The following is a 25,890-nucleotide window of genomic DNA, read 5'->3' as shown; positions in this document are numbered from 1 at the left end:
ATGTAACACATGAAAATTTTAATTAGAATTTAGAAGCACTGTCCTATAGCACTGTCTTCCCGTTATTCATTGATTTGCTCGAGTGGGCACCAGTAACGTCTCCATATTAGCATAATCAGTAAAAGGAAAGAAAAGCCATATGATTGTGTTAGTACAGAGAAAACTTCTGACAACATCTAACATTCATTCATGATGAAAACCCTCAACAAAATAGGGAGGAAGGAACTTTCCTCTAGGTAGTAATGGCCATCGAAAACAAACCCACTGCTAGTATCTAGTTCTTAATGGTATGAAACAAAGTATTCTGAGATCGGGTACAAAGCAAGGACTTGCAGTGTCACTGAATGTAATATTGATAAACATAGCAACAGCAAACAGGCAAGATACAGTAATCAGAGGGATCAAATTGAAAAGTCAAATTTTTTTATTTACAAGTTTCATGTTAATACGATAGAAGACCCTAAAGAGTTCTAGTTTTGTTCCTAGAAACAAAAAAAGCAGTTGAGCAAAGTAACAGGCTACAAAATCAGCACGCAAAAATCTGTCACATTTCTGTATTCAAATAATGAATTAGAAGAAAAAGCTTTCAGTGAGTCTCCTCAATTTAAAATAGTGTCCCAAAAAATCAAGCATCTTAAGGAATCAACAAAAGTGGGTGTGTGATTAGTGTTATGAAAACTGTATGTTACTTAAAAGAGACAGAAGACTTTAAGAAATGGAAAATATTTGATATTCATGGATTGAAATTATCATCCTAACTATATAGATACAATGCAATTCCCATCCAAATTAAGACAACACTCTTCAGTGCCTTGGAACAGTCAATAATAATGGTTAGGGAGCTAGAGAAATAGAACAGGAGGAAAGGAACCTGCCTTGCACGCAGACTCAGTTTCATATTCCTGGCACCCAATGTGAAAACTTGAGCCTCCCAGGAGTGATCATTGTGTGCAAAGCCAGAAGCAATCTCTGAGCTCAGCCAGGTATGGTTCCAAAACCAAAATAACAATAATAATAATCACTGTCACTGTCACTATCCTTCCGTTGTTCATCGATTTGCTCGAGTGGGCCCAGTAACATTGTGAGACTTCTTGTTACTGTGTTTGGCAAAATAATAATAATAATAATAGTGATTAATTGTAATCATGTTTAAATGGAATCATAAGAGCTGAGTAGTATAACCATTGTGTAGCTGTACCATAGTTTCCTTATCCATTGTTTGTTCTCGGGCACTCAAGTTGTTTCCAGATTCTAGCTGTTGGGAATAGTGCTGCAAGGAACACAGAATTGCACATGGTGTTTCTGCTTTGTGCTCTTGACCCCCCAGGGTATATTCCTAGGAGTGGTATTGCTGGGTCAATTGGGGGCTCAATTTCTAGTTTTCTGAGGAATGTCCATATTGTTTTCCAAAAAGACTGGACCAATGGACTACAAAGCTCTTAGGAAAAATGAGGTCATGAAATTTGCTTGTTAGTGAATGGACCTAGAGAATATCATGCTGATTGAAATGAGTCAAGAAGAGGGTCAGCTATAGAATGTAGCACTGTGTAGTACTGCCCTCCCTTGTTTATCGATTTGCTCGAGCAGGCACCAGTAACGTCTCATAACAAATTGTGAGACTTCTTGTTACTGCTTTTGGCATATTGAATACATCACAGGTAGCTTGCCAAGGCTTTGCCGTGGGGGCGAGATACTCTCAAGTGCTTGCCGGGCTCTCCGAGAGGGGTGGAGGAATCGAACCCGGGTTGGCTTTGTACAAGGCAAACACCCTACCCCGCCGTGCTATCGCTCCAGCCCATAGAATAGCTGCATTTATTTGTGGAGTGTGTGTGTGTGTATGTGTGTGTGTGAAACGAATATCCAAGGCAGGCAAAGTGGGTCTGTGTGTGTGTGTGTGTGTGTGTGTGTGTGTGTGCATGTGTGTGAAACGAATATCCAAGGCAGGCAAAGTGGGTCAGGAAGACTGGTCAGTGGTTAGAAATTACCACAAGTGATGGATGTTGGAACATTATATGACTGAAACCCAATCACGGACAGCTTTGTAAATAAATAAATAAATACATAAATAAATAAGTTGGAAAAATGGTATCATAAAACACCCTAAATAGACATATGAGAAGTAAAAAACTGGGCTTTTTGGGATGCTGGTTGCTCTAGATCTACACATTCACCAAATCTTCCAGTATTTCTCAGATAATATTTGTTTTCACTGATGTAAATTTTGCCTTGATTATAAGTCAGTGATCTGATATGTTAGTACTGGTCTGTGAAGTTGGGTAGGAAAAGAATTAGGAATTGTATTTTTATTACAAGCCTGTATAATGTATATGGGCTGTACAATGTGGACCAAGGATCTTTATGAAGTAACAGTGTTATCGATACCTTTCTTTTATGAGTAACTTGTAACTTTTTCAAGGAACCACTGTGGTAACAGCAGCTGTGGTTGAAACATACCCACGTGCCTCACAGATAAAGACAATGATAAATCTGACCTTCAGAACTGACTATCTCACCATGGTATTGTATGGTCCACATCCTGACCAGGTAAGTTAAGAAGATCAGAAACTGTTACCACTTGATGGAAATTATTTAGCATGAATACTTAGTACAGTAATAAAAATCAATACATATGTGTATTTTGAGATCTTTTTCTCAGGATATAGATATTTTTACTTAAGTGAAATTAGATTTAGTAATAAAATAAATTAGATTTAATAATAAAATAATTATTTTCTATTAAAAATTTATGGGGTAATATAGTTATGTGAGAATTAAACATTTAAATAGTAATGGGGGGCTGTTTTTCATTAGCAAGGCCCTTGGGGATAAAGAATGGAGTAGTTCGTATCATAAAATCTACATTAGACTTATGTGTTGTGTAATATTTATGTTCATTTCCTGTCCCATAGACTTCTTTTATGGAATTCCGTGATCCTACTTTGGTACTTGCTGAATTCAAACTGGAGAATATTTTAAGTACTGTAAAAGTGCATACAGATGACTCGATGTTGTCTTCCTTCTCATTAAAAAACTGTATTTTAGATGATAAAAGACCTCATGTCAAGAATGCAACTTCTAGGTAATAGTGTCTTTAGTTTTCATTTAAGAGATGGCTGATAGATTTTGCAGAAGTTACTTTCAAATTTGTATGTTCATTTCTGGGTACATCTTAAAATTTTCATAACTTCCAAACTATTGAATGGTGGTTCTCTCAGCATTAAAATGAGCTGGTACTGCTGCATGCTCTTCTTGTTGCGTAGTTGATTGGTTTAATAAATATAAATAAGCAGCACAACTAAGTTGACTTTTTAGACCAGAGAGACAGTACAGGAGACCAGAAGTTTGCCTTGCCTTGCCTTGCTTTGCCTGTGGCTAACCTGGTCAGTCCCCAGCACTGCATTTGGTTTCCTGAACCTCACCGCGGTTTCCTTCATCCCCTAAATTGCCTATTTAAGAAATCTGTGTGACCTCAATTAGTCAGAAATTTATAGAAAGTGTATGCAAAATAGTGGGAAAATGCTCGATTAAAAATTCGGTTAATTTCTTAAGGATTTCACTTGCTAAATCATAGAAGCAGTGGTGCTCCAGAAGTTTGTAAATTGGTGATTTGGAATTTTATTGTTATTCTGTCAGAAGGAATAACTTCAGAATACTTCTTTACTGTCACTAGAAGGGAAAACACGTCTTTAAGTTTTGTTGGTATGTACATTCCTCTTAATATATTCATGAGAATTGGTATTGTTTTTCAGAATGATAGGACTAACAGTCGGGTTTGACAAAAAAGACATGTTGGACATAAAGTGTAAGAAAATCAAAGATATATTCCTGGCTGATATAGTTGTTCAAGAAACATATATGTGTGCAAGTGTGGAATTTCTGCTCATAGTTGCAAATGTCTTTTGGGAGGCCTTCAACACAGGCAGAACTATCGAAACCAGTGTTCAAACACGGACTGCAGCGGAAGAAGGTTAGTTGTTGACTGAAGTTTTTCATCTACTATTAAAATGTTACAGTTGACCAGCCTTCTAGGCAATAAAGTTATGTGAATTAATAAGTTAACTAGATGAATTTCTAGCTCTGCCACTAAGTAGCAGACATTGTTTTCATCTTTTTAAAGTGTTTTTATAACCATAACTGTTTTAGGTCTTTGTAGGTTTCTTTGGGCTCTAGGGTTTTTCTTTTCACTTATAGTGAAATTTCTAGCTTCCCATGAATAATAACTGATTTATAAAATACTGCATATATTTTTATTTCTATTTTAGCACCCCCATCAGGGAAATGGGAAATTAATATTATTATTAAAAATCCTGAAATTGTGTTTGTTGCTGATATGACAAGAAGTGATGCTCCTGCCTTAGTCATTACAACACAGTGTGAAATTTGTTGTAAAGGTGACTCTGAAAACAGTACTATGACTGCTGCAATTAAAGATCTTCAAATGCGAGCATGTTCCTTTCTTCCAGTCAAAAGAAAAGGCAGAATCACTACTGTAAGTTTATTGCTTGCTTAATTAAGTAAGCAAGGTCAACAACTAAACTTGCTTAATTATAAACTATGTAGCAATCAGGTCATACCACATGAGGAAATTACCTAGACTCAATAACCTTGTCCTAATTTATTTTTTTACTTATTTTGTAAATTTGTATGTAAATTTAAATCAGCACGGTAGCACTGTCCTCCCCGTTGTTCATTGATTTGCTCGAGCGGGCACCAGTAACATCTCACAACAAATTGTGAGACTTGTTACTGTTTTTGGCATTCTGAATAGGTCATGGGGAGCTTGCTGGGCTTTGCTGTGTGGGCAAGATACTCTCGGTAGCTTGCCGGGCTCTCCGAGAGGGGCAGAGCAATCGAACCTGGGTCGGCCATGTCAGCCGCATGCAAGACAAGCGCCTTACCCGCTGTGCTATCGCTCCAGCCCAACGCGGGTTTGATTCCCAGCATCCCATATGATCCCCTGAGCACCGCCAGGAGTAATTCCTGAGTGCAGAGCCAGGAGTAACCCCTGTGCGTCGCCAGGTGTGACCCAAAAAGCAAAAAAAAAAAAAAAAATCAGAAGTGTGAATTCTATGCTAATATATTTTAAAATTAACAGAAAGTAGATAAATTCTAAAACTAAAAAAAAGCACAGTTTACAATTTAATGAGATTGAGGAGATATGCTTTAAGGGATTTAGACTTTAAGCTTAAATTAAGTTTTAAGGTTAATTGAGAAAGCTTAATTTAAGATAAAATATGAATAGGTCTTTTAGCATGTGAAAGTGTCTTATGTTAAGATGGAACTTTATGTTAAATAACATAGATAATGCTAAACTATCTGCATGAATAAATAAAAGTTTGTAATAAAATCTCTTCAGATGCAAAAAAAATCACCTGAGTAGATGTAGAAAATTTAATGTAAATAAAGAAGTTATTCATTATTGAAAAAAAAAGTAAATCACTAGTAAGCGAGGGATAAATAAACCTTTCTGAATCTAGTAGAGGAAAGCCAGAAGCATCATGAGTGAATGTCTTATGCAGTGGCAAGTGCTGGAATATTTGTTTTAATTTTTAAAAAGATATTCCTTTAATGTTTTCTTCAAGACTGGTTTCAAAGTTAGGAATTTCTCACTTTGATAGGACAGTGGATAAGGCGTTTGTCTTGCACCCAACCATCCCAGGTTTGATCCCCAGGTGTGGCCCCCAAATGAAAAACAAAACAAAGAAGTTAGCAATTCCCTTAGCTGTTGTCTGGCCATAAAGCTGTGTGTCATTCCTTCAAATCTGAGTGATAGTCGAGCTTCATGCAGAATTCTTGTTTAGGTGTTCGTATTGGAGTTTCTTTCCCAGCAGTCTCTTCTGGCTCCATAGAGTCTCTTTTGATAACTCTGTTGTGAATCTTAGGGGCTTTCCTTTGTATGTAAGTTCCATTTTGATCTTACTGTTTTCAGTATTCTGCTCATGTCTTTGGGTTTTGTCGTTCTGATTCTAATGTGTGTTGTAGTTTTTCTGATTGGATATTTTTTTGCTGGGGTCCTTGAATCTGCATTCCTCAACTCTGGAAATTCTTAGTCATGCTTTCTTTAACGAGTGTTTCTTCATTGAATTTGCCTTACTGTTTATCAGAAAGATGATGGATTACTCCTCTTGTTCTTCACTTCATCCCATAGTTCTCTGAAGTAAGGTTGATTTTCTTTCAAAATTTTCCCCATCACATGTTGTCTTATAAAGGTTTTTTGTATCTTGGAGCACCTCGATTTTTTCCTTACTGCTGTTAATCTGCTCCTCAGACCTTATGTTGTGTTTCTATCACCAACCAGTACTCCTGATTTCTGTTACTTCTGCACGTAGTTTTCTCATTCCTGCTATAGTGCTTTCTTGTGCTTTACTAATTACTTGTGACATGGTGTCATTAAAGACATTCTCTGAGACCTCATAGAACTGGTTGGTACTGGTCAAGCCTTCCCTGTTACTATTGGGCTTGGTGCGGATTTGTGCATCTTCCCCATTGTGTCTGCTGTATCTCTAATATTCTGAGTGTGAATCTTTGCAGTTGGCCTCCCTGGGATTCTCTTGGGAATTAGGCTGGCTGTTGCTCTTCACCATTGGCACAGGAAGTATAAGTATGAATTGTGTGAGGTATGATGAGTTGTTGGCCATGAGGTTTATGGGATGTGAAGATGGCCAGCTGAAAAGGTAACAGAGGGGACAAGCTACTGGGGCTCTTCTGAAAGGGAGGACTCAGAAAGGCACTGTACCAGGAGGGTGGGAGGAAGAAACAGAGGTCAGGGTCAGGAGGTGTGTAAATGGCCTGCTGAGAAGATGGCTTAACTTTTTGAGGTTTTTGTTAACATTCTATTCATATGTACATTCTATAACATTTTGTATACATGTCCTTTTAGGTTGAAGTTAGAGTATTTGTTTTATTTGCTTCTTTAAATTGTGCTCAGGCAAGACTTAGAAAATTAGAAGAGGCTTGGTAATAGTCTAGGGGTTTGTTTCCATAGTGAGGCCCTTTCCATAGGCATGTAAGGATTTCTTCCATTGTCCATACACAAAACCATGAATCTTTTTTAAACCTGTGGATCTTTTTTTTTATCTTGTTGTAAAGAATACAGTTTCAGCACAGAATTAAAGATTTTTAATAGTTTACTTCATTAAGTCTGTATGGGACTTCTTGCTCTGAGGATCTCTGAATAGGCAAGTTAAATAATACCTATTTTTAAAAAATAAGTAAAGCCTCTACATAATGATAGTTGTGTCAGATCAGAATAATTGCAGCTTTAAATTTCCTCAGAAAATATAAACTCATTAGTGACTAATCCATGACAATTGTTAGATATATCTCAAGTGACTTTGTCCTTTTGAGTACTGTTGACTGCCAACTGAAGGTCTTGTAGTGACTTTAGTAGAAGAATCACGATCACGATCATCCTGTTGTTTGTCGATTGTCTCGAGCAGGCACCAGTAACATCTCCTTCGCCCCAGCCCTGAGATTTTAAAAAGTGCCACATTCAAGGCTCTTTCAGGGTTAGGAGAATGAGACCCATCATTGTTACTGGCATTTGGCATATTGGGTATACCATGGGGAGTTTGCTAGACTCTGCCGTGTGGGCAGGTTACATTCAGTAGCCTGCCAGGTTGTCCAAAGTAAGAATGAGATAATAAGATAAAAATAAATAAATAAATAAATAAATAAATTTTAAAAAATAAGAAAGAGGAGCCAGGGAGATAGTACAGTGGATCGAGCATTTGCTCTGCATGTAGCTGCACTGGGCTCGATCCCCTGCTGCCCTTACCCCATAAGTTTCCCTGAGTCCTTCCAAGATTGATCCCTGAATACAAAGGAGGAGTAAGTCCTGGGCACATTAGGTATGGCCCATACCTCTACCCCTCAACCCCCCCCCCCCAAAAATATGAAAGGATTGAAGAGAAACACAAAAATAATATAAGGTTCAAAATGCACTTAACTGGATTTCCAAAAGGACCCAGGATGCATATAGCTGAATTCAAATGTGTCAGTAGTATAGCTCTGTCTGAATGTGGAATGAGAGTTCTTAAACAAAACAAAAAAAACAAAACAGCCAATTAAAACATGTGCCTTAGTTTATTATTTGAAAACTAAAAGAGAAATCAGGAAAAAATGAGCTCAACAGGGCTCAGGATTCAATTCCGTTCAAGACCCCTACACTTGAGCAAAGCCCTCTCCTGGGACAGGCCTGCCCTCCTGCTGATTCCCTTTCTAGTTACCCCCAATGGCTTTCTCCCGAATCTTTTTCATGGTGGGCCTTAATCTGTAAATCAATGCCTATGGGTGAATGCAGATGACTTTCATCATAGGCTGCCCAGCAGATATGTCACAAGCCCTGTGCACTGCTGGATGTGGCTCTAGTTCACCCCAAAACAATAAACCCAGACCATGAAAAACTCTGAGACAAAAAACCAATTTTTTTTCAAGAAATAAACTGCAAGAGAAAAAAAAAACTATAGAGTAAAATATAACTGGACCTAGGATGAAGCTCAGCAGTAGAATACAAGCCTCCCACCAGAGACAGACAGAGAGAGAGAGAGAGAGAGAGAGAGAGAGAGAGAGAATGTGTGACTTAAACACATTCTCAACACTTCACAATGTATGACTCCTGCCCAGATCCTATTTCAATAAACTATGAATGGTTTTAAAAGAACGGTATAATGCTTTATAAAAAAATCCCTATCTGACCCCTGAGCATCACCCAGTACGGCCTTGGTCCCAAGCAGCTTTGCCCTGGCACCCAACCATCAGATCCCACGGTCTAGCTTGAGAGTGGCCCCTGGGCTTCCAGAGCGTTGCACTGGACTATGTCTCTTTCAAAAAACATCAGAAGTTTGAAGCATACATCAAAATGAAATGAAAGTGCGTGACAATGGGTCTCAAGAGAGATAGTACAGCAGATAGTGCACTTGCCTTGCATGCGGCCAACATGGGTTCAATTACTGGCATTCCACAGGGTCCCCCGAACACTGACAGGAGTAATTCCTCAATGCAGAGCCAGGAGTATGCCCTGAGCACTGTCAGGTGTGTTCCCAAAAAACCAAAATAAATAAATAAAAGTACGTGATAATACATGGAGGTTTATTATAGTATTCTCTGTATTCTTATACATTTCTATAAAAATAATTGAGAAAGTGGAAGCAGAAGGGGGGAGAGACAACTCCACTGGAGAATTTTACATGAATATAGCAGCCGGTTTCTGCATACCAGATACTCATTGGGGGCGGGGCAGGGAGGTGCTAGTGATGGTAATCTTAACTTCTTATCATCTAGAATCCTGTAAAATAATCATAACCAAAGCTGTTTATTTTGCTAGAAATATGTTTCATCCACTTGTCTCTGTATTCTGCTCTCATCCCTCCAGCATAACTGAAAGATTACTTTAACAGTACTTTGAGGAAGAAACTAGGCAACGTCTCTAGTCTAATTTATAATTATTTTGCCAGAAGCAGGCTCCAGGATCTAATATTTTTTTCTTTAGCTAAGACAGAAAGAATAATTTATTTGTATATATTCATGTTTCATTCATCCGTAATAGAAGAGAGAATTGCTGCAGAATATCCACTTCTGGTCCTGGGCAAAGCACCAAAAGGGACTGGATTGAGCAAGGAAGGTCTCTCAGAGGTGGTTGTAGTGATCAGATAATGCTGTGCTCTAGATCCATCAAGACAAATTCTGGACAGCATGTGGTCCTAATTTCTGCCAGTGTCTCTGGTCTTTATAACTCCTGTTTCTGTTCGTGTGGGCTTTTGTAGGTGCACAAGTCTGGTCTGCATCCACTTTCGTCTTTTGGGCTTCAGCTTGTGCTTTTGCTTCTTCCTCCACACGGTTCTCAGGGTAAAGAGGCTTCTGGGAAAATAGCACTATCACCAAGAGATCCAGTGTCAGATATTAATAGGAATTTCCAGAATGAGAGGAGGAACCACAGTTTTAATCTTTTCTAAAGCTGCTTTCTGGCATCTGAGTCTCCTTGAGGTTTTTCTTTCTTTCATAGTACTTTACAGACAGCAGACAGGAGGAGCTAACATATGGCCACACCTAGCTGGTCCAGACCTGTCTGGCTGAAGTTTGCAGGCCTCCCTCCTTGCCCTCCCCCCACCCCTATTCTCCCCACCCCCTTGCCCACTGCCAAATATATGGCTGCTTTCCCTAGGCATCGCCAGTCGCCTATTCACTGAAGTATTTTTCTGTTTGCATTGTTATCCACCACCTTTGTAATTTGAAATATTGCTTGGGCTCACTTCTCAGCCCACACATTTAATTGCCTCCCTTGGACTCCCTGTCAGCCCATGCTACCGCTTGCCTCCACCTTGCCCCATGTAGGTAATTCCAGGTGCATGCATGCTTTGCTTCTCATAGAGGCTGCCTGATGTGAACCCATAAATTACTTGGTGTACTCGAGTCATTCCCTGACCCTAAAGTTAGAAATCTGGACCTAGATCTACCCCCATGAGCCTTGCCAAAAGAGCCTCATAAGCCAGCTGTGAGAAATTAGTAGCGCTATAAGCACTAGCCTGATAGTAGTAACACAAGCAGGGCATCACTATTCAGACCACCTGGGACCTGGAACTGCATAACAGGAAGCTGCAGGAATAGTGAATAAAGACTTCAGCAGACGGGAATGGAAGTTCTTGGGTATATGAAAAAGTTGGATGCTCTCTGAAGAGGACCCCAGAACAGCAGTCCTTCCAGTCTTGACAGAACTGAGGAACTCATTGAATGGGAAACCAAATAAACTTGAAGAAAGAAAAATAGAAAAAAAATTAAAGATTTGATTCAAACAGAAATGAAAGAGTTAAAGAATGCAATAGTGGAAATCATGGCAGAATGAAGAATCTGGAAAATCCAATCAGTGACCGCAAAGATAGGTACACGATATCAGTTAAGAGATAATTAACAAAAAAAAATGTTTTTAATGAAGAAAAGTTATGGTAATTGAGATGGCAATAGGAAGAATCTCCAAATTATAGGAATTCCTGAAAGACAGAGAAAAAAAAAATGAAAGGGGCAGAATGACCAGTGGAAGATATTCCCGGGTGTTTGCCTTGCACACAACCGACTGAGGTTCGATTCCCAGCATCCCATATGGTCCCCCGAGCACCGCCAGGGGTAATTCCTGAGTGCAGAGCCAGGAGTAACCCCTGTGCATCACCAGGCGTGACCCAAAAAGCAAAAAAAAAAGTTATTTTGATTTATTTAACATAAATCTTAATGGAGAGGTCTTTAGAAATATTTTTAAAGAAAAATGAATTTAATGCATTGTATTAATTATTACAGGTTTTGCAGCCCTGTGACTTATTTTTTCAAGCTACTCAGAGTGGTACAAATCCACAAGTAGTTGATGTGTCAGTAAAATCCTTGACACTGAAGGTATGTTAAAATGTAGTCTTTCAGATTTTTAGTACATTTAAAAAAAACAGAAATAAACTGTTGTTAAAGTATTTAACAAAAAGCCAGTCACAATGCTTTTGAAAAGATTTAAGCCATATTATTTTACAACATAACATAATGTAATATACTTTTTATACTAAATAAAATAAATTTGATTATATATTTGTATACATATTCAGTTATATATTTGAATAATGTATTCATTTGCATTTGATTGCTCCTGTTATTTAGTATTCCTATAGCATGTGTAGTGAAGTACTTGATTGTTTAATATACACACATTATACAGGTACTTTAAGATTAGTTATGCTAATCTCAAATTGGTTTATTGGAAAATATGCCTTTTACTAATAGCTTTGATTTCATGGCAAAAATTAATTCAGTATTCCTCATTTTTCAGGAAATATGTTTAATATTTGGAAGTACTTTTGAAAGTGGTATATGGAGTTTTATATTTAAATTCTTTCTCATTTAGGTTTCACCAGTTATCATAAATACTGTGATTACCATAACTTCTGCACTTTCTACATCTAAAGAAGTTGTTTCAAAACAAGATGTTTCTATGGCACATTTGTGGGAAATGAAAGATACAAAGACTTTAAAAATGTGGTTTCTTGAAGAAGCAAGTGAAGCTGAAAAAATAGTTCCCACAACTGAATTGATACCCAAGGGAGAAACAATGAGAGTGAACATTGATTCTATTTTTATAGTTATGGAGGCTGGAGTTGGTCATAGAACAGTACCGATGCTTTTGGCAAAATCACGGGCTTTAGTGGAAGCAAAAAATTGGAGTTCCCTTATAAATCTACACTGTCAGCTGGAGTTAGAAGTAAGATTGCATTGTATTATGCCTTTTTTTTTTTTAAATAACATGCTACACAGAGAGTATTTGGGTATCTTAAACATATAAGTTGTAAGTATCATAAATATGTAGATTAAAAAACCTTGGAAGAAAGCTTATAAATTGCTATTCTAGATTTAGTGTCTTTATGTAAACATTGCTTATACTGTTTATATTTAAAAGTTTATAGTTTGGTTGAATTTTTCTGCTTTAATGTGGTATGTTAATAACGGTTAAATTGAAAATTGTTTTCTAAAATTAATATCTTTAGAATGAATTTTTAGTCTTTTCCAAAAATATAAAGAATTAGAAAGCTAACCTTATGCTCTTATGTCATCCAGTCTTTCATACTCCAGTGAGAGTTCCCAAAGTTCGAATTTTTGTTCATTCTTTTATTACATAGCTGATAGTTCTTTGACCCAACTAATGTTTATATTTAGAATTCATCTAGAATTATCACTAGTGATAATTTGGATCATATTACTCTTTTGGAATGAATCTGATATTCTACCCTGTATCGTTTAATATGAATTTTTATAAGCTACCATTTTAAATGTGTTGATAGAGTTGTAGTCTGATATAATGGACAGATTTTAAATTTTCAATAGATTTTTGTATATTTTGTTAGATTGTTCGCTTGTAAAAGAATTTCAGGGAATTTAAATATTTAAACAGAATTTAAATATTTAAACACCTTTTGAAAATTTAAATTTTCAGTTTGAATTGAAAATTTAAATTTACTTGAGTTTAAAGGCTTTTGAAAAGTGAGTGGCAGTAGAAATACATATTTTGAAATTCCAGTTTTAGGGGCTGGAATGATAACAGCACTCACATTTCATTCACCCAACCCAGATTTGATTCCCAGCACTACAGAGTCTCCCAAGCCCCACCAGGAGTGATCCCTGAGCCTAAAATGAAAGAAAGAAAGAAAGAAAGAAAGAAAGAAAGAAAGAAAGAAAGAAAGAAAGAAAGAAAACAGAAAATGTCATTCACATATATTAGAACATCACTGATTTTGGTGTTTAGCTTCCTGAGAGTTATGAAAAGGTGCTCAAGAGAGATTTTTATTTCGACTAAATGATCAAAACTAGACTTCGAAGTTTGTCCTGTAAGGTAGATGCTTGAGGGAGGTATGTTTAGGAAACTACTAGATTTTCAGTAGTGATAAGAAGCATCATGAAAAATGGTTCTAGGAGATGCTGAATGCCTTCTTTTAAAAATTAAAACTTCTCTCTGTAGGTCCATTATTACAATGAAATGTTTGGTGTGTGGGAGCCTTTGCTTGAACCTTTAGAAATTGATAAAACTGAGGATTTTAGGCCATGGAATCTTGGAGTCAAGGTATGTTTCTAGTCAAAAAACATTTTTCAGAAATTGAGGGTATTTACACCACAAGACACTTTTCATAATGAACCTTGCTGCCTGCTTCCGTGTTTGCCTTTAAAATGTGATTTTCAAGCCCATGGCCAATGCTAATTGCTCCTAAAGTCATGTGACATCCTATGTACTTATAAACTGTACCAAATAATGCACTTCACTCTGATGTAGCATAGAGGGTACTGAGGCTCAAGAGGTTAAATGAATTCTCTAAAGTAATGATTGTTTAATTTTCTAAACTAATAAACGTTGAAGAGGTGTGATCCAGTTCTAGCTGGGGAGTTTTCATTCAGCTATAATGCTTAAGTGCCTCTGAGTTCTTGATCTTTTGCCTGTCTTCTCTTTTTGTCCTCTGAAGGGTACTGATTGATCAATGGATAGATCTAAGTAGGTCATATTGGTTTAAAATATATTTTGTACTTATGTAATTGTTAGGAATCAGGACTTCTAAATTGATGAATAAAATTGTGTTTCTGAAACAGTAGTTGGAATGAATGACTTCTGTCAAGAGAACCTGAGCTTCTGCAGAGGGGAGGGAGCCGAGAATACACCTCTCGGTTTGAGATGTGGGTGAATATTGAGACTGAAAATGCATCCTACTTGACTTTGTAAAGATGGTTTTACAGTAGGGCTTTGCCCGCACTGCGGCTTTCTGAGACTTTCTATGTAGATAAGAGTCCTGTTGCTAGGGTGTTATCAAGGGGAAGAGTCTTTGATTTTTGATGGCTTCTTCATATTTTTATGTGGGCCTTTCATTTGTTTTGGAGCTTTTATTTTTCCAAGGGGTCCACCCTTGTCTGGTTGATGCCTCAGTGACAGCATCTCCAAAAAGCTCAGCATGATTTGCATTCCAAAGAGGTGTTTGCATTTGCAGTAACCTTGGAACTACTTCAGGGCTGGTGTCTAGGCGACCTCATTAAATCACCTCTTGGTTTTGTTCTACAAAAACTCACCTCTGCTCCTGCAGCCAGTCCTTTGTCCCTCTCTGTAGCAGTAGAATGAGGAAGCCCCAGTAAAAACTGTGTAACTGGGGATGGAGCAATAGTACTGTAGTAAGGTGCTTGCCTAGCATGTGGCTGACACGGGTTCAGCTCCCTGCAGCTCTTCTGGTCTCCAGAGCTCCCCAGGAGTGATCCCTGAGTGTAGAGTAAGCCCAGAGCGCCACTGGGTGTGGCCCAGAAACCAAATCAAACAGGGACTTAACAACAGGCTTACATCACCACCTTAAATATGTTCAGCTGAAATCAGTCCTTGAAAAGAGAAAAGAGAATGTCAAACTAAGAAGGTCACCAGAAAAAGTATCATAAACCAGGGCTTTGCTGATGTAAATTGCTTCTACGTGTTAAAGAGATTAGGTTTTGTTATAGTGAGGAAGAACTTCAGAGGAAATTTTCCTTTACACATTAGTGTTCATAAGAGGGCAGCCTTCACACAGCCTTCAAAGCCTATAAAATAGCCCTTACTTATGCTGGAAAACAGTTTACTCCCCTACACTGCATTGAATTGGAGATTTATATATTGTTTAATTTTCCCTTTGCAAAATAACTGACATTGTGCTCCTAAGAACAAATTTTTCTTAAAGATCTATAATTTATATGTCATTTTAGATTAAAAAGAAGCCCAAAAAGGCCATTTTTGAGTCAGACACTGAAGAAGAAAATTACAAAGTGCCAGAATATAAAACTGTGATCGGTTTCCATTCGAAGGACCAACTAAACATTACATTATCCAAATGTGGTCTTATAATGTTAAATAATTTAGCCAAGGTAAGAAAAGAATTTTGTGGCTTGGTAAGAGTTGGTTTACTAGTCTGATTCGATCCTTGTATTTTGCTGAGTAAGCCTCCTACCTGCTATCAGTAAGTGTCCTGTTTGCCCTTTACTTTTTCATACTGACTTGCGATATTTCTCGTCAGGCATTCACAGAAGCTGCCACCGGGTCTTCAGCTCCTGTCCTAAGGGACCTAGCACCGTTCATGATTTTAAATTCTCTTGGACTTACAATCAGTGTTTCGCCAAGTGATTCTTTTAGCGTACTCAATATTTCTAAGGCAAAAGCATATACATTGAAAAATGAGGAGAATTTAACTATGGACTATGCTCGAACTAAAGACAATGATCACTTTAATGCAATGACCAGCCTAAGCAGCAAACTCTTCTATATTCTTATTAGTAAGTGATTCTTTTCCTCAGGTTGTGGTGTCCAGTTGCACTTTGTATCTCATTTTGCTGAAGTAATATTTTCTAGGCTGTTTTGTTTAATCTGCTTGCTAATAAGCTGGGAATTCTTTTTTTCTCTTTGCTGTACTTGGTATTGTGTTAATGATTTTTTTATATTCTAAATATTAACTATTCATGACTTTAGAGATAGGTAAATTACTGCTTTATGTTTTGGGGAGGAAAGATATTTAATCTAAATATTGTTTAACTTGTTCTAACCACAGTTATTAGTTAACTTTTTCTAGTACAATGTGGATAACTTAGTAAGATTCATTTTATATCATTTTATTGCTAAGTGAATTGAAATTAAAATTGAATGAAATTAAAATTGAGGCTTTCTTTCATTGAAAATCATACATTTCATTGAAATGGTAGTGGTTTTTACGTTCCACCTGTTGTGGTTTTTACATTCCACCTGTTGAGTTGAGAGGTTTTTCCTTAGTGCTTTCTGCTTTCTAGACATTTTTACTTTCATGAGAGGTAAAAGTAAATAAATTGGTGTAATGGGGGCTGGAGCAATAGCACAGTGGGTAGGGCGTTTGCCTTGCACACAGCTGACCCAGCACAACCCGGGTTCAATCCCCCCCCCGCCCAGAGAGCCCTGCAAGCTACCGAGATTATCACGCCCGCATGGCAAAGCCTAGCAAGCTACCCATCATGTATTCAATATGCTAAAAACAGTAACAACAAGTATTGTTACTGGTGCCCGCTCCAGCAAATCGATGAACAATGGGAGGATAGTGCTACAGTGCAGTGCTATTGTCCTAATACCTACTCATTGTAAAATTACATAGTCCCAAAAGGCCTCACCCTTATCACTTTCTTTATTTTTATCTTTTTGGGTCACACCCAGCGATGCACAGGGGTCACTCGTGGCTCCGCACTGAGGAATTACTCCTGGCGGTGCTCAGAGGCCATATGGGATGCTGGTAATCGAACCCAGGTCTGCAGTGTGCAGGCAAACGCCCTACCCGCTGTGCTATCACTCCAGCCCCTATACAATTTTCTAATACCTGTATAACACATAAACGTTTGCAGTCATGTAAACTAGTACTGCTTAAATAAGTAAATTTTAAAGATGTAAGTGAAATATAATAAAAAGTTAATGTAAGATAAAGTCTTAGTACATGAAGTACATGAACTAGAATACTTATTGAGGAAGTAAATTTGATATGCCAGGAAGGTTATGAAAACTATTAAATATAATAGTTAAAAAGTTAATATAACATGAAGTATTGTTACTGGTTATGTTACATTAACTTTTTAAAATACTTATGTTAACTTTTTAAAACTTTTTAAATATAATAAAAAGTTAATATAACATAAAGTATTAGTACATAAAGTACATGAACTAGAATACTTATTGAGGAAGTAAATTTGATATGCCAGGAAGGTTATGAAAACCATTTTGTATATTCTCTATTCAGAAAATTTTACCTAAAAATAGCTGTTTCATTTATGGTCATTTAATCAAATGACTCACATCATTTTCATCAGTGTTTTCTTGGAGAGGGGGTGGGAGTACTGGTCTCCCAAGCACTGTTGAGGGCTTGAATCCTCAGGTCCTCCCTGCAACTCTCAACTAGGTGCATGTGAGGCACCCTCAGGTGCTTAGGGGGCCACCATACTGCACATGTCTTTGCTTGGGGACTGTCTGGCATGGGGTCAGCCATGGTCCTGGGTGGGCCATGTGCAAGGCTAGTACCTTAACCCTGTACTGTCTGTCCAGCTCCAAGCTTGTTTCTGAAGTAACGTTTTGTGGAATGGGGTACTTAGATTTAGATTTATGAAAACAAGTAATTCACCTCAAGAGTAATGCATGTAATTTGAACATATTTTGAATTATGTTTATATTCAAAAATCCTAGCTATCACAATATATCATAGATTTTTTGCTCGAGGCCCTCCCGTTGATCGTCGATTTGCTCGAGCGGGCCCAGTAACGTCTCCATTGGAGACTTTGTTGTTACTGTGTCTGGCATATCATAGATTTTAGAAAATTGAAAACTGAAAAATCATAGCCACCTTGGTAATTGCCAGTGTTGGCCAAGTCACGCTCTGACCGCTGTATCAGCAAACCAGATACCAGTTTTCTTGTATGTTCAATAATCCCTCATGTTAGTCGTTTTTATTTAGATACTTTCATTAGATTTTTAAAAATTTTTCTTTTTGGGTCACACCCAGTGATGTACAGGAGTTGCTCCTGGCTCACACACTCAGGAATCACTCTTGGCGGTGCTCGGGGGAGCATATGGGATGCTGGGAATCGAACCTGTGTGCAAGGCAAACGCCCTACCCGCTGTGCTATTGCTCCAGCCCCTCATTAAATTTTTTTGTTGGAGCACACTTAACATTGCTGAGGGGCCCAGGGATACACCCAGAAATGTTTGTCCCTCAGGGGCAGCTCCTGCACTGTGGCACTTGGCCCATCATGCCCAGGGCTCTGTAGGGCATCTCCTCTGGTGCTTTGGCCTTGCAGTTCTGCAGGTCTCAGCCAGTTTCTCTGCCTTTTCTCTACCACACCAGCTGCTTCCTGACAGCATGTGAGTGCAGTGCTTGCTTGGGGACCTACACCTCAGTGTGTGATGCCCCACGCACATTGCGTGCTTGATGACATGGATTCAGTTACAAACACAGACACTGGACAAATGTAGGGAGATCAGTGACAGTGAATTCATAGTTGATTGGCACATAATGTCTGCTTAAAACCGATACATGTTGATTTAAAACATTTTAAACTTTCTTTCAATTTAGAACCTGCCTCCCACTCTACTACTGATAAAATTCCATTAACGAAAGTGGGACGGAGACTGTTCACTGTAAGACACAGAGAGTCTGGGGTGGAGAGATCTATTGTTTGCCAGATCGAAACAATAGAAGGAAGCAAGAAGTTGACAATTCGCTCCCCAGTGCAGGTAAGAAATGCGTCATTTTGTGGGTCATGTTCGATGTCTTTGTGCTCCAAGTTTTAAAAAATGACACCGAGTTAGTACTATCAATGTATATTGTCCAAAAAGGTAGTTAACATGATGAGCATGAGAAAAAAGAATTATTAGTGACTTGTACTATGTGACAGTGGTAGGATTTTGTTTTATATAACTTTTGTGATTTTTATAATAATTTATAAAATATTTTAAAGAACTAATCTGTAAAAATAAAGAGTATTTTCTCAGAATTTAAGTTCATTTAGAGAAAGTGAAGGTTTTTTAAAGCTTACTAAGGTAAAATCAATATTGTAGAAGCTGTAAAATACTAAAAGAAAAAATAAGTTGAGAGTTTGGGCATAAAAACATGGGATCTTTATCAAAAGATCATGAATATATTTATCACCTCAGAATATTTTCCTTTGTGTCTCTACTCCCCTCTTTCTTGGATTGAACTGATATGTTCTCAGTGAACATTAGTCAGTATAGAATTTTATGTACATGGAATGAGGTACAAAATGGGATCTCCTTTAATTCAGCATAATTCTGTGTATCAATGTTGTAATGTGTAGTTGCTTGTTGAATATTTATCTTACGTCAGGGCTGGAGCGATAGCACAGCGGTAGGGCGTTTGCCTTGCATGCGGCCAACATGGCCGACCCGAGTTCGATTCCTCCGCCCCTCTCGGAGAGCCCAGCAAGCTACCGAGAGTATCTCGCCCGCACGCCAGAGCCTGGCAAGCTCCCCGTGGTGTATTCGATATGCCAGACACAGTAACAACAAAGTCTCCAATGGAGACGTTACTGGGCCCGCTCGAGCAAATCGCTGATCAACGGGAGGGCCTTTACTTACTTTTACTTATGAATTATTAAGTGAATCTTTGTATGTCGTATGAAGTAAGGGTTGGGACCCCTCTTTGTTTTCTTAATAGATTTTTCCATCCAGCAACATACTTTTTTGTTTTATTTGTTGTTGTTGTTTGCTTTTTGGGTCACACCCGGCAATGCTCAGGGGTTACTCCTGGCTTTGCACTCAGGAATCACATCTGGCGGTGCTCAGGGGACCATATGGGATGCTGGGAATTGAACCTGAGTTGGCCGCGTGCAAGGCAAATGCCCTACCCGCTGTGCTATTGGTCCAGCCCCAGCAGCAACATACTTTTTGCATGAAATTTCCTTTATCATGTTAAATTGACCCAGAGTCATAGTGTGTACAGTGGGTAAGACATGTTCCTTATACACTGCCAACCCCAGTTGGATCTCCAGTATCATATATAGTCACCTGAGTTGGGCCAGGAGTTGGCACAGAGCACTGCTGGGCATGGACACCCCCCAAAAATAAATTGACCCCTATGTTTCTGAATTCTAATGTATTTCTTTTTATTTAAGAAGATTTTTAAATAAAGCCTTGGTTACTACTACTAAGTTTTGCAATCAGGCATTACAAGATGATCCCAAGTTAAACTTTTTAAAATTTGTTTAAGCCTATCTTAAATTCTATTTTCATTTAAATTTTACACAAAATTATTTTAAATTTATGATGCCATTTTATTAATCTACTAAATCCTTTTAGTTTTCATTGCTAGTACAATACAAAGTTGGACTGTGCAGCCCTGTTCATTATGCTGGCATATTAGCTGTAGTACTGATTTTTACGTGGCTATCTATTTTAAGGTATTTTTGCTAGGTAGGTATAGAAATTTAGATTGATATATGCACAAAGCTATCATTTATAGTATGGGCACCTCAATAAAAATGGGGTGAAATAAAACCCCCAAATAAAAGTCTGTTTTGGGGGTCGCCTTTCAAGCACCATGCAGTGCTCAGGGGACCTAGCGGCCACCCCTGCCAGTTCGGTCTGAACACCCTGAGATGCCATGGGACCCAGTGCTGGGGTCGCACTGATGCTGGAGGCCGGAGTCCGTCCACGTCCACTAATGTCCAGGAGTAGGTGGTGCAGGGATATACACTTTAGTCCTGGTGCCTAGACTTTGTGAAGATTTTCTGGTTTGGGCTTAAATTATTCTTTATTTCAAGGTCAGGAGGCTTTGATATTTTTGTAGGACTTTTTCTAAAAACGATTTTAGAGGATTCCGGGCCCACTGTCACTGATTCTTGTCCTAGTGCTTCAAAGGAAGAGCCCAGAATGTGGTGCTGCTTGGGTGCTGCAGGGCTGAGGATTACCTGGACTGCCCCGGACGCCCTGGAGTTGCTCATGGATCTCAAGAGCTGCGCCCAGTGGTGCTCAGGGCCAAGAGTGGTGCTAGGGGTCAGCCAGCCTAGCTGTGTGCAAGACTTTGCACCCTGACCTCCACGCTAGTTGTCCAGCCCCTTGGGGATTTTGAAAGTTTGGTTTCTGCAATGCTGCTTCTATATTGCTGCTTCTATATAACTGTGGAAATGTTCCTTGTAAAAGGATAAGCAGTGACATGGTTATTTCTTTCAAATTGATAGAAACATAAATATTGCCTGATAGAGTGTGATATTTAAATGGAATTCTTTTGACAACGTCTTTAAGGCTATTTAACAAGTTTAAATGCTCTGTCTCTTTCTCAGATTAGAAATCATTTTTCAGTTCCATTAGCTGTTTATGACGGAGACACTTCACTGGGAATAGCTTCACCTGGAAATGAATTCAATGTACCCTTACCATCTTACCGGTAAGGTTTTCTTTTTAACAGCTTTGTCATTGTGTGGATTTCTAACTTTCAGATTTATTAGGAATATTTTGCTATCAGTCTGGTTGAATTTTTTTTTTTTGTAACATCTGATCCTAATTACTTGTGCATTTATACTAGATTATGCCTTTACTGGGCTGGAGCAATAGCACAGTGGGTAGGGCGTTTGCCTTGCACACGGCTGACCCAGGTTCAATTCCTCCACCCCCCTTGGAGAGCCTGGCAAGCTACCGAGAGTATCCTGCCTGCATGGCAGAGCCTGGAAGCTCCCCGTAGCGTATTCGATATGCCAAAAACAGTAACAACAAGTCTCACAATGGAGACGTTACTGGTGCCCGCTCAAGCAAATCGATGAACAATGGGAGGACAATGCTACATACCTTTACTAGGAAATAGAAGAACATGTATACTGATATAGAGTAACGACTTGCAGGAAACTTAAATGAGCATGATGACTTTTGGATTTATATATTTTATTAGAAAGTGATTTTAACTGTTTTTTTTTTAATTGTATCACCATGAGATATAGTCACAAAGCTGTTCACGATTGGGTTTCAGTCATACAATGTTCCATCACCATCTCTCCGCCAGTGTGTATTTCCCACCATGCCCCCAGTATCCTTCCTGCCACCCCTTCCCTTCTCCAACCTGCCTCTTGGCAGGCACTTCGCTTCTTTCTCTCTCTCTCCCTCCTTTTGGGCATGATGGTGTGCAATTAGGTGATGAGAGGTCATCATGTTTGTTCCTTTACTTACTTTCACATGCAGATCTTATCCTGAGTAATAATTTCCAACTATCATTGTCATACTGGTCCCTCTTCTATCCCAGCTGCCTTCTCCCCCAGCACCCGAAGCAAGCTTCAACTGTGGACCAGTCCTCCTGACCCTTACTTCTACTCTCCTTGGGTGTTAGTCTCCCACAAATGAATGCAATCATTTCATGTCTGTCCCTCTCCTAACTCTCCTGACTTCACTCAGCATGATACTCTCCATGTCCATCCATTTATAAGCAAATTTCATAACTTCATTTTCCTAACAGCTGCATAGTATTCCATTGTGTAGATGTACCATAGTTGCTTTAACCAGTGGTTTCTTCTCAGGCACTTGAGTTTTACTTTTTGAAGGTTTTATTTTATTGAGGGGGGTGGAGGGTCCCAAGTGGTGACCAGGGGTGTTGAGGCACTCCTCTCTGCCCCTACCAGTGCCACAGATCTTGAGGCTGTACACCAGTTCTCCAGGCTGTGCCCCGTGGAACCAGGTACCTCCAGAACTAACCACAGTGTGCTCTGGGACCCATGTGTTGAGGCTGCAAGTTGGGTACCAAGGCATGATACCATGTGCCTTTAACCACTGAGCGACCTCCTCAGCCCCTAAACAAAGTTATGGACTTAGCATTGATGTCAGTGCTGTACTGAGTCGAGAGGGCACCTGAATACGGTGTATGTGCATCCTCCTTACCCTCCTGCTTTGCCTCCTGTGCCCCCCACAATCACACTATCTGGCCTTTCCATCTGTGTCACAGCCATTTGCTTTCACTGTATTAGAACCATCATTCTCACTGAATCTGGGAACTAATTTTTGTGGTTTCTTACTAATTTCCTAATTCATATTTCACATGAGTAAAATCACCTGGTAATTATCTTTCACTTCCTCAATTCTAGTGCAGTCACCTCAAAGTCTATCCATTTTGTCCCCAAGATCAGCATTTCAGGGTTGGAGCATTAGGGCAGGAGGTAAGGTACTTGCTGTGCAAGTGATACACTCTGGTTCCATCCTTGGTTTCACACGCGCCTTAAGCATGACCAGGGAATAGAGGCAGGAGTTTCCCCACTGCCCCTTCATTTTCATTTGAGGCAGAATTTCATCTTGTTCAGTGGCTGGATAGTGGTTCATTTAGTGTGGGCTGTACCAAAACCGCCTTGTCCAGAATCCTGTTAACATGGGGTGTATGTCCATTTCTTTCCCTTTTCCCCCAAAATTTGGTTTTGGAGCCACACTCATTGGTGTTCAGGGGTCACTCATGATAGTGCTCAGAGGATGTTATATGGAGCTTGGAATTGAATCAGGTTTATCCTCATGGTAGGCAAGAGGCCTACCCCTGAGCTACTGTTCTGGCCCTGTCTTTGATTTTTGGTGTTGTCTTTGATTTCTTTTTGGTAGTGTCTACGGTTTTCGGTGTAGAGGTCTTTCACCTTCTTTGTTGAGTTCACTAATTTTATGCCTAATTGCCTTGTCAAGAACTTCCAACCCACTGTTGAAGAGTAACAATGAGAGTGGGCATCCTTGTCTATTTCCAGGATCTTAAGGAAAATGTTTTTAATTTTTTCACTATTAATGTGTTTGTCATATGTGATCTTAAGTATGCTGAGATACATGCCTTCTATTCCAAATTTGTTGAGTGGGTTTATTTTTCATAAGTGGATATTAAATCTTGTCATTGTTTTTTCCAACATCTGTTGATATGATCACATATTTTTCTTTTTTGTTGATAAGAGTATATTACATTAATTCTCGTATGTTGAATAAGCCTTGTATCTTTAGAATTAATTCCACTTGGTTGTGGTAAATGAGTCTCTTGATATGTTGTTGAATTCAATTTGCTTAGTAGATTTTGTTTGTGCTCTTTGGTTTTGGGGCTGCACCTGACTTTGCACAGGGATCATAGCTGGCAGGCGCTGGTAACCATATGTAGGGTGCCAGGGATCAAACCTTTGTTGTTTGCATGCAAGGCAAGTGTCATACCCGCTGTACTATTGCTCAGGTCCCTGGAGTTATCTGAAAATCCTTCCATACTCCCATCATATTTAAATGAAAAATGTTCCAAGTAAACTCTTCTTGACCTGTAGTTTAGAAGACAAAACAGAATATCTCTTACCTCAAGAACATAGAAGTAGAGTAGGTTAAGGAGCTGTTTGTTTTTGCTGGCACACCCAGGGGTGGTTAGGGGTTATTTGTGGATCTGTGCTCAGGTGTGTCTCCCATAGTACTCATGGAACCATATTTGGGGATTCAAATCAGAGCCAGCAGGATGCAGACAAGTTGTCTAGGCCTTGCACTACCTTGTATCAGGCTGAAGTAGAGTAGTTTAAATCTGAAAACAAATTTGACAGATAATGATATCTCTATGTATATGTCTCAGGAAAGAATGAGGAGTGTGAAATTTTACTGTTTCTAGTGATTGTAGTTGGAAGTTTCTGACAAAGGCCATATAATAAAGTGAATATGGCAGGGTTCAGAGTTCATTCTAGCCAATTTAAGGCTCCATCACACATCATTGATGAAATATATATAGTAAATATTCAAAATTGAGGACTGGAGTAATAGTGCAAGGTGCTTGTTTCCCTTCCATCTGGCCAAACCTAGTTCAGTGCCCAGTACCATATATGTCCTCCCAAGCACTGCCATAAGAGACTCCTGAGCATAGAACCAGGAATAGTCCCAAAGCCTGCCAACAGACTCCCTCATTTCCAATAAATAAGTAAAATAAAATCATAAAAAAAGCTTAAGAAAATAATCAGGGTTGTAGATAATTTAGCAGATTTTCATCTATCAAGGATGATTCACAATCAGATATTATTAGTTAAACCACTATAAAATGATTTTTGAAATACTTATAATTGGACATGTAAACTTTACAAAAAGTTGAAATGCTTAAATAAAAGTGATTTTTTAAATGTAAGCTAATTATATTACCTATCCAGTGACTTTGTCATTGTCTTCTTATAACCACTCTGCAAGCAAGCATATTTTAATAAAGTATCTATTGCAAGAGATTTAACTTCAAAGAGCTGATGGTTTTGTTCTTGTTTGGGGAACTTACTCAGCAGTGCTCTCAGCATACTTTTACTCTCTGCTTAGGGATCACTCCTGATGGCTTAACGGACCATATGGGGTGCTGGGGATCAAATCCAGGTCCATCACATGCAGGTTATGCTATACTTGCCATACTATCTCTCCAAAGAGCGGGCTTTTTTTTTTTCCTTTTTGGATCACATCCAGAGATGCTCAGTTACTCCTGGCTCCGCACTCAGGAATTACTCCTGGCGGTGCTCGGGGGACTATTTGGAATGCCGGGGATCAAACCTGGTCAGCCACGTGTAAGGCAAATGCCCTACCCGCTATACTCTGGGTCTGGCCCCAGATCTGGTAATCTTTTAAGTAAAAAAATTCCTTTTAGAACATGAGTTTGATTGTGACATGTTCTTTTCAGACTATTTAGGAAAGCGAACATTTTTCAATTATTGTTATAAGGCACAGGAAGTTTTATATTTTGTTTTTTGCAAATATGACTTCTTATTTGTATTTTCTCTAATATGTCATTTTTAAACTTTTTTGTGATGGTTAAATTTGTAAGAAAAGTATTCTGTTCAAAACCAAGGAACTTGATTACTTTCCAGGATCTTAAGGTATTCATTATCTGTTCTCTGTCATACCTCTCTCTAAAAAGAATGTGA

General features: G+C 38.7%; 1 protein-coding gene across 1 annotated transcript in view; it reads left to right on the top strand.

The window, feature by feature from the left end:
- The window catches only part of VPS13A (vacuolar protein sorting 13 homolog A), a 210,696-nt gene that overhangs the window by 104,731 nt on the left and 80,075 nt on the right, over nt 1-25,890 (top strand). Inside the window, exons 36-46 of the mRNA XM_056118801.1 lie at nt 2,417-2,544; nt 2,910-3,079; nt 3,750-3,967; nt 4,263-4,489; nt 11,287-11,379; nt 11,876-12,229; nt 13,481-13,582; nt 15,226-15,384; nt 15,534-15,789; nt 18,591-18,751; nt 21,316-21,419. Of these exons, the coding sequence (XP_055974776.1) occupies nt 2,417-2,544; nt 2,910-3,079; nt 3,750-3,967; nt 4,263-4,489; nt 11,287-11,379; nt 11,876-12,229; nt 13,481-13,582; nt 15,226-15,384; nt 15,534-15,789; nt 18,591-18,751; nt 21,316-21,419 (1,972 nt within the window). The remainder of the gene's footprint in view (nt 1-2,416; nt 2,545-2,909; nt 3,080-3,749; nt 3,968-4,262; nt 4,490-11,286; nt 11,380-11,875; nt 12,230-13,480; nt 13,583-15,225; nt 15,385-15,533; nt 15,790-18,590; nt 18,752-21,315; nt 21,420-25,890) is intronic.

The sequence above is a fragment of the Sorex fumeus genome, unplaced genomic scaffold (genome assembly GCF_029834395.1).
Source record: "Sorex fumeus unplaced genomic scaffold, SorFum_2.1 ptg000038l, whole genome shotgun sequence".
NCBI lineage: Eukaryota > Metazoa > Chordata > Mammalia > Eulipotyphla > Soricidae > Sorex > Sorex fumeus.
This window is presented reverse-complemented; position numbering and strand designations above follow the sequence as displayed.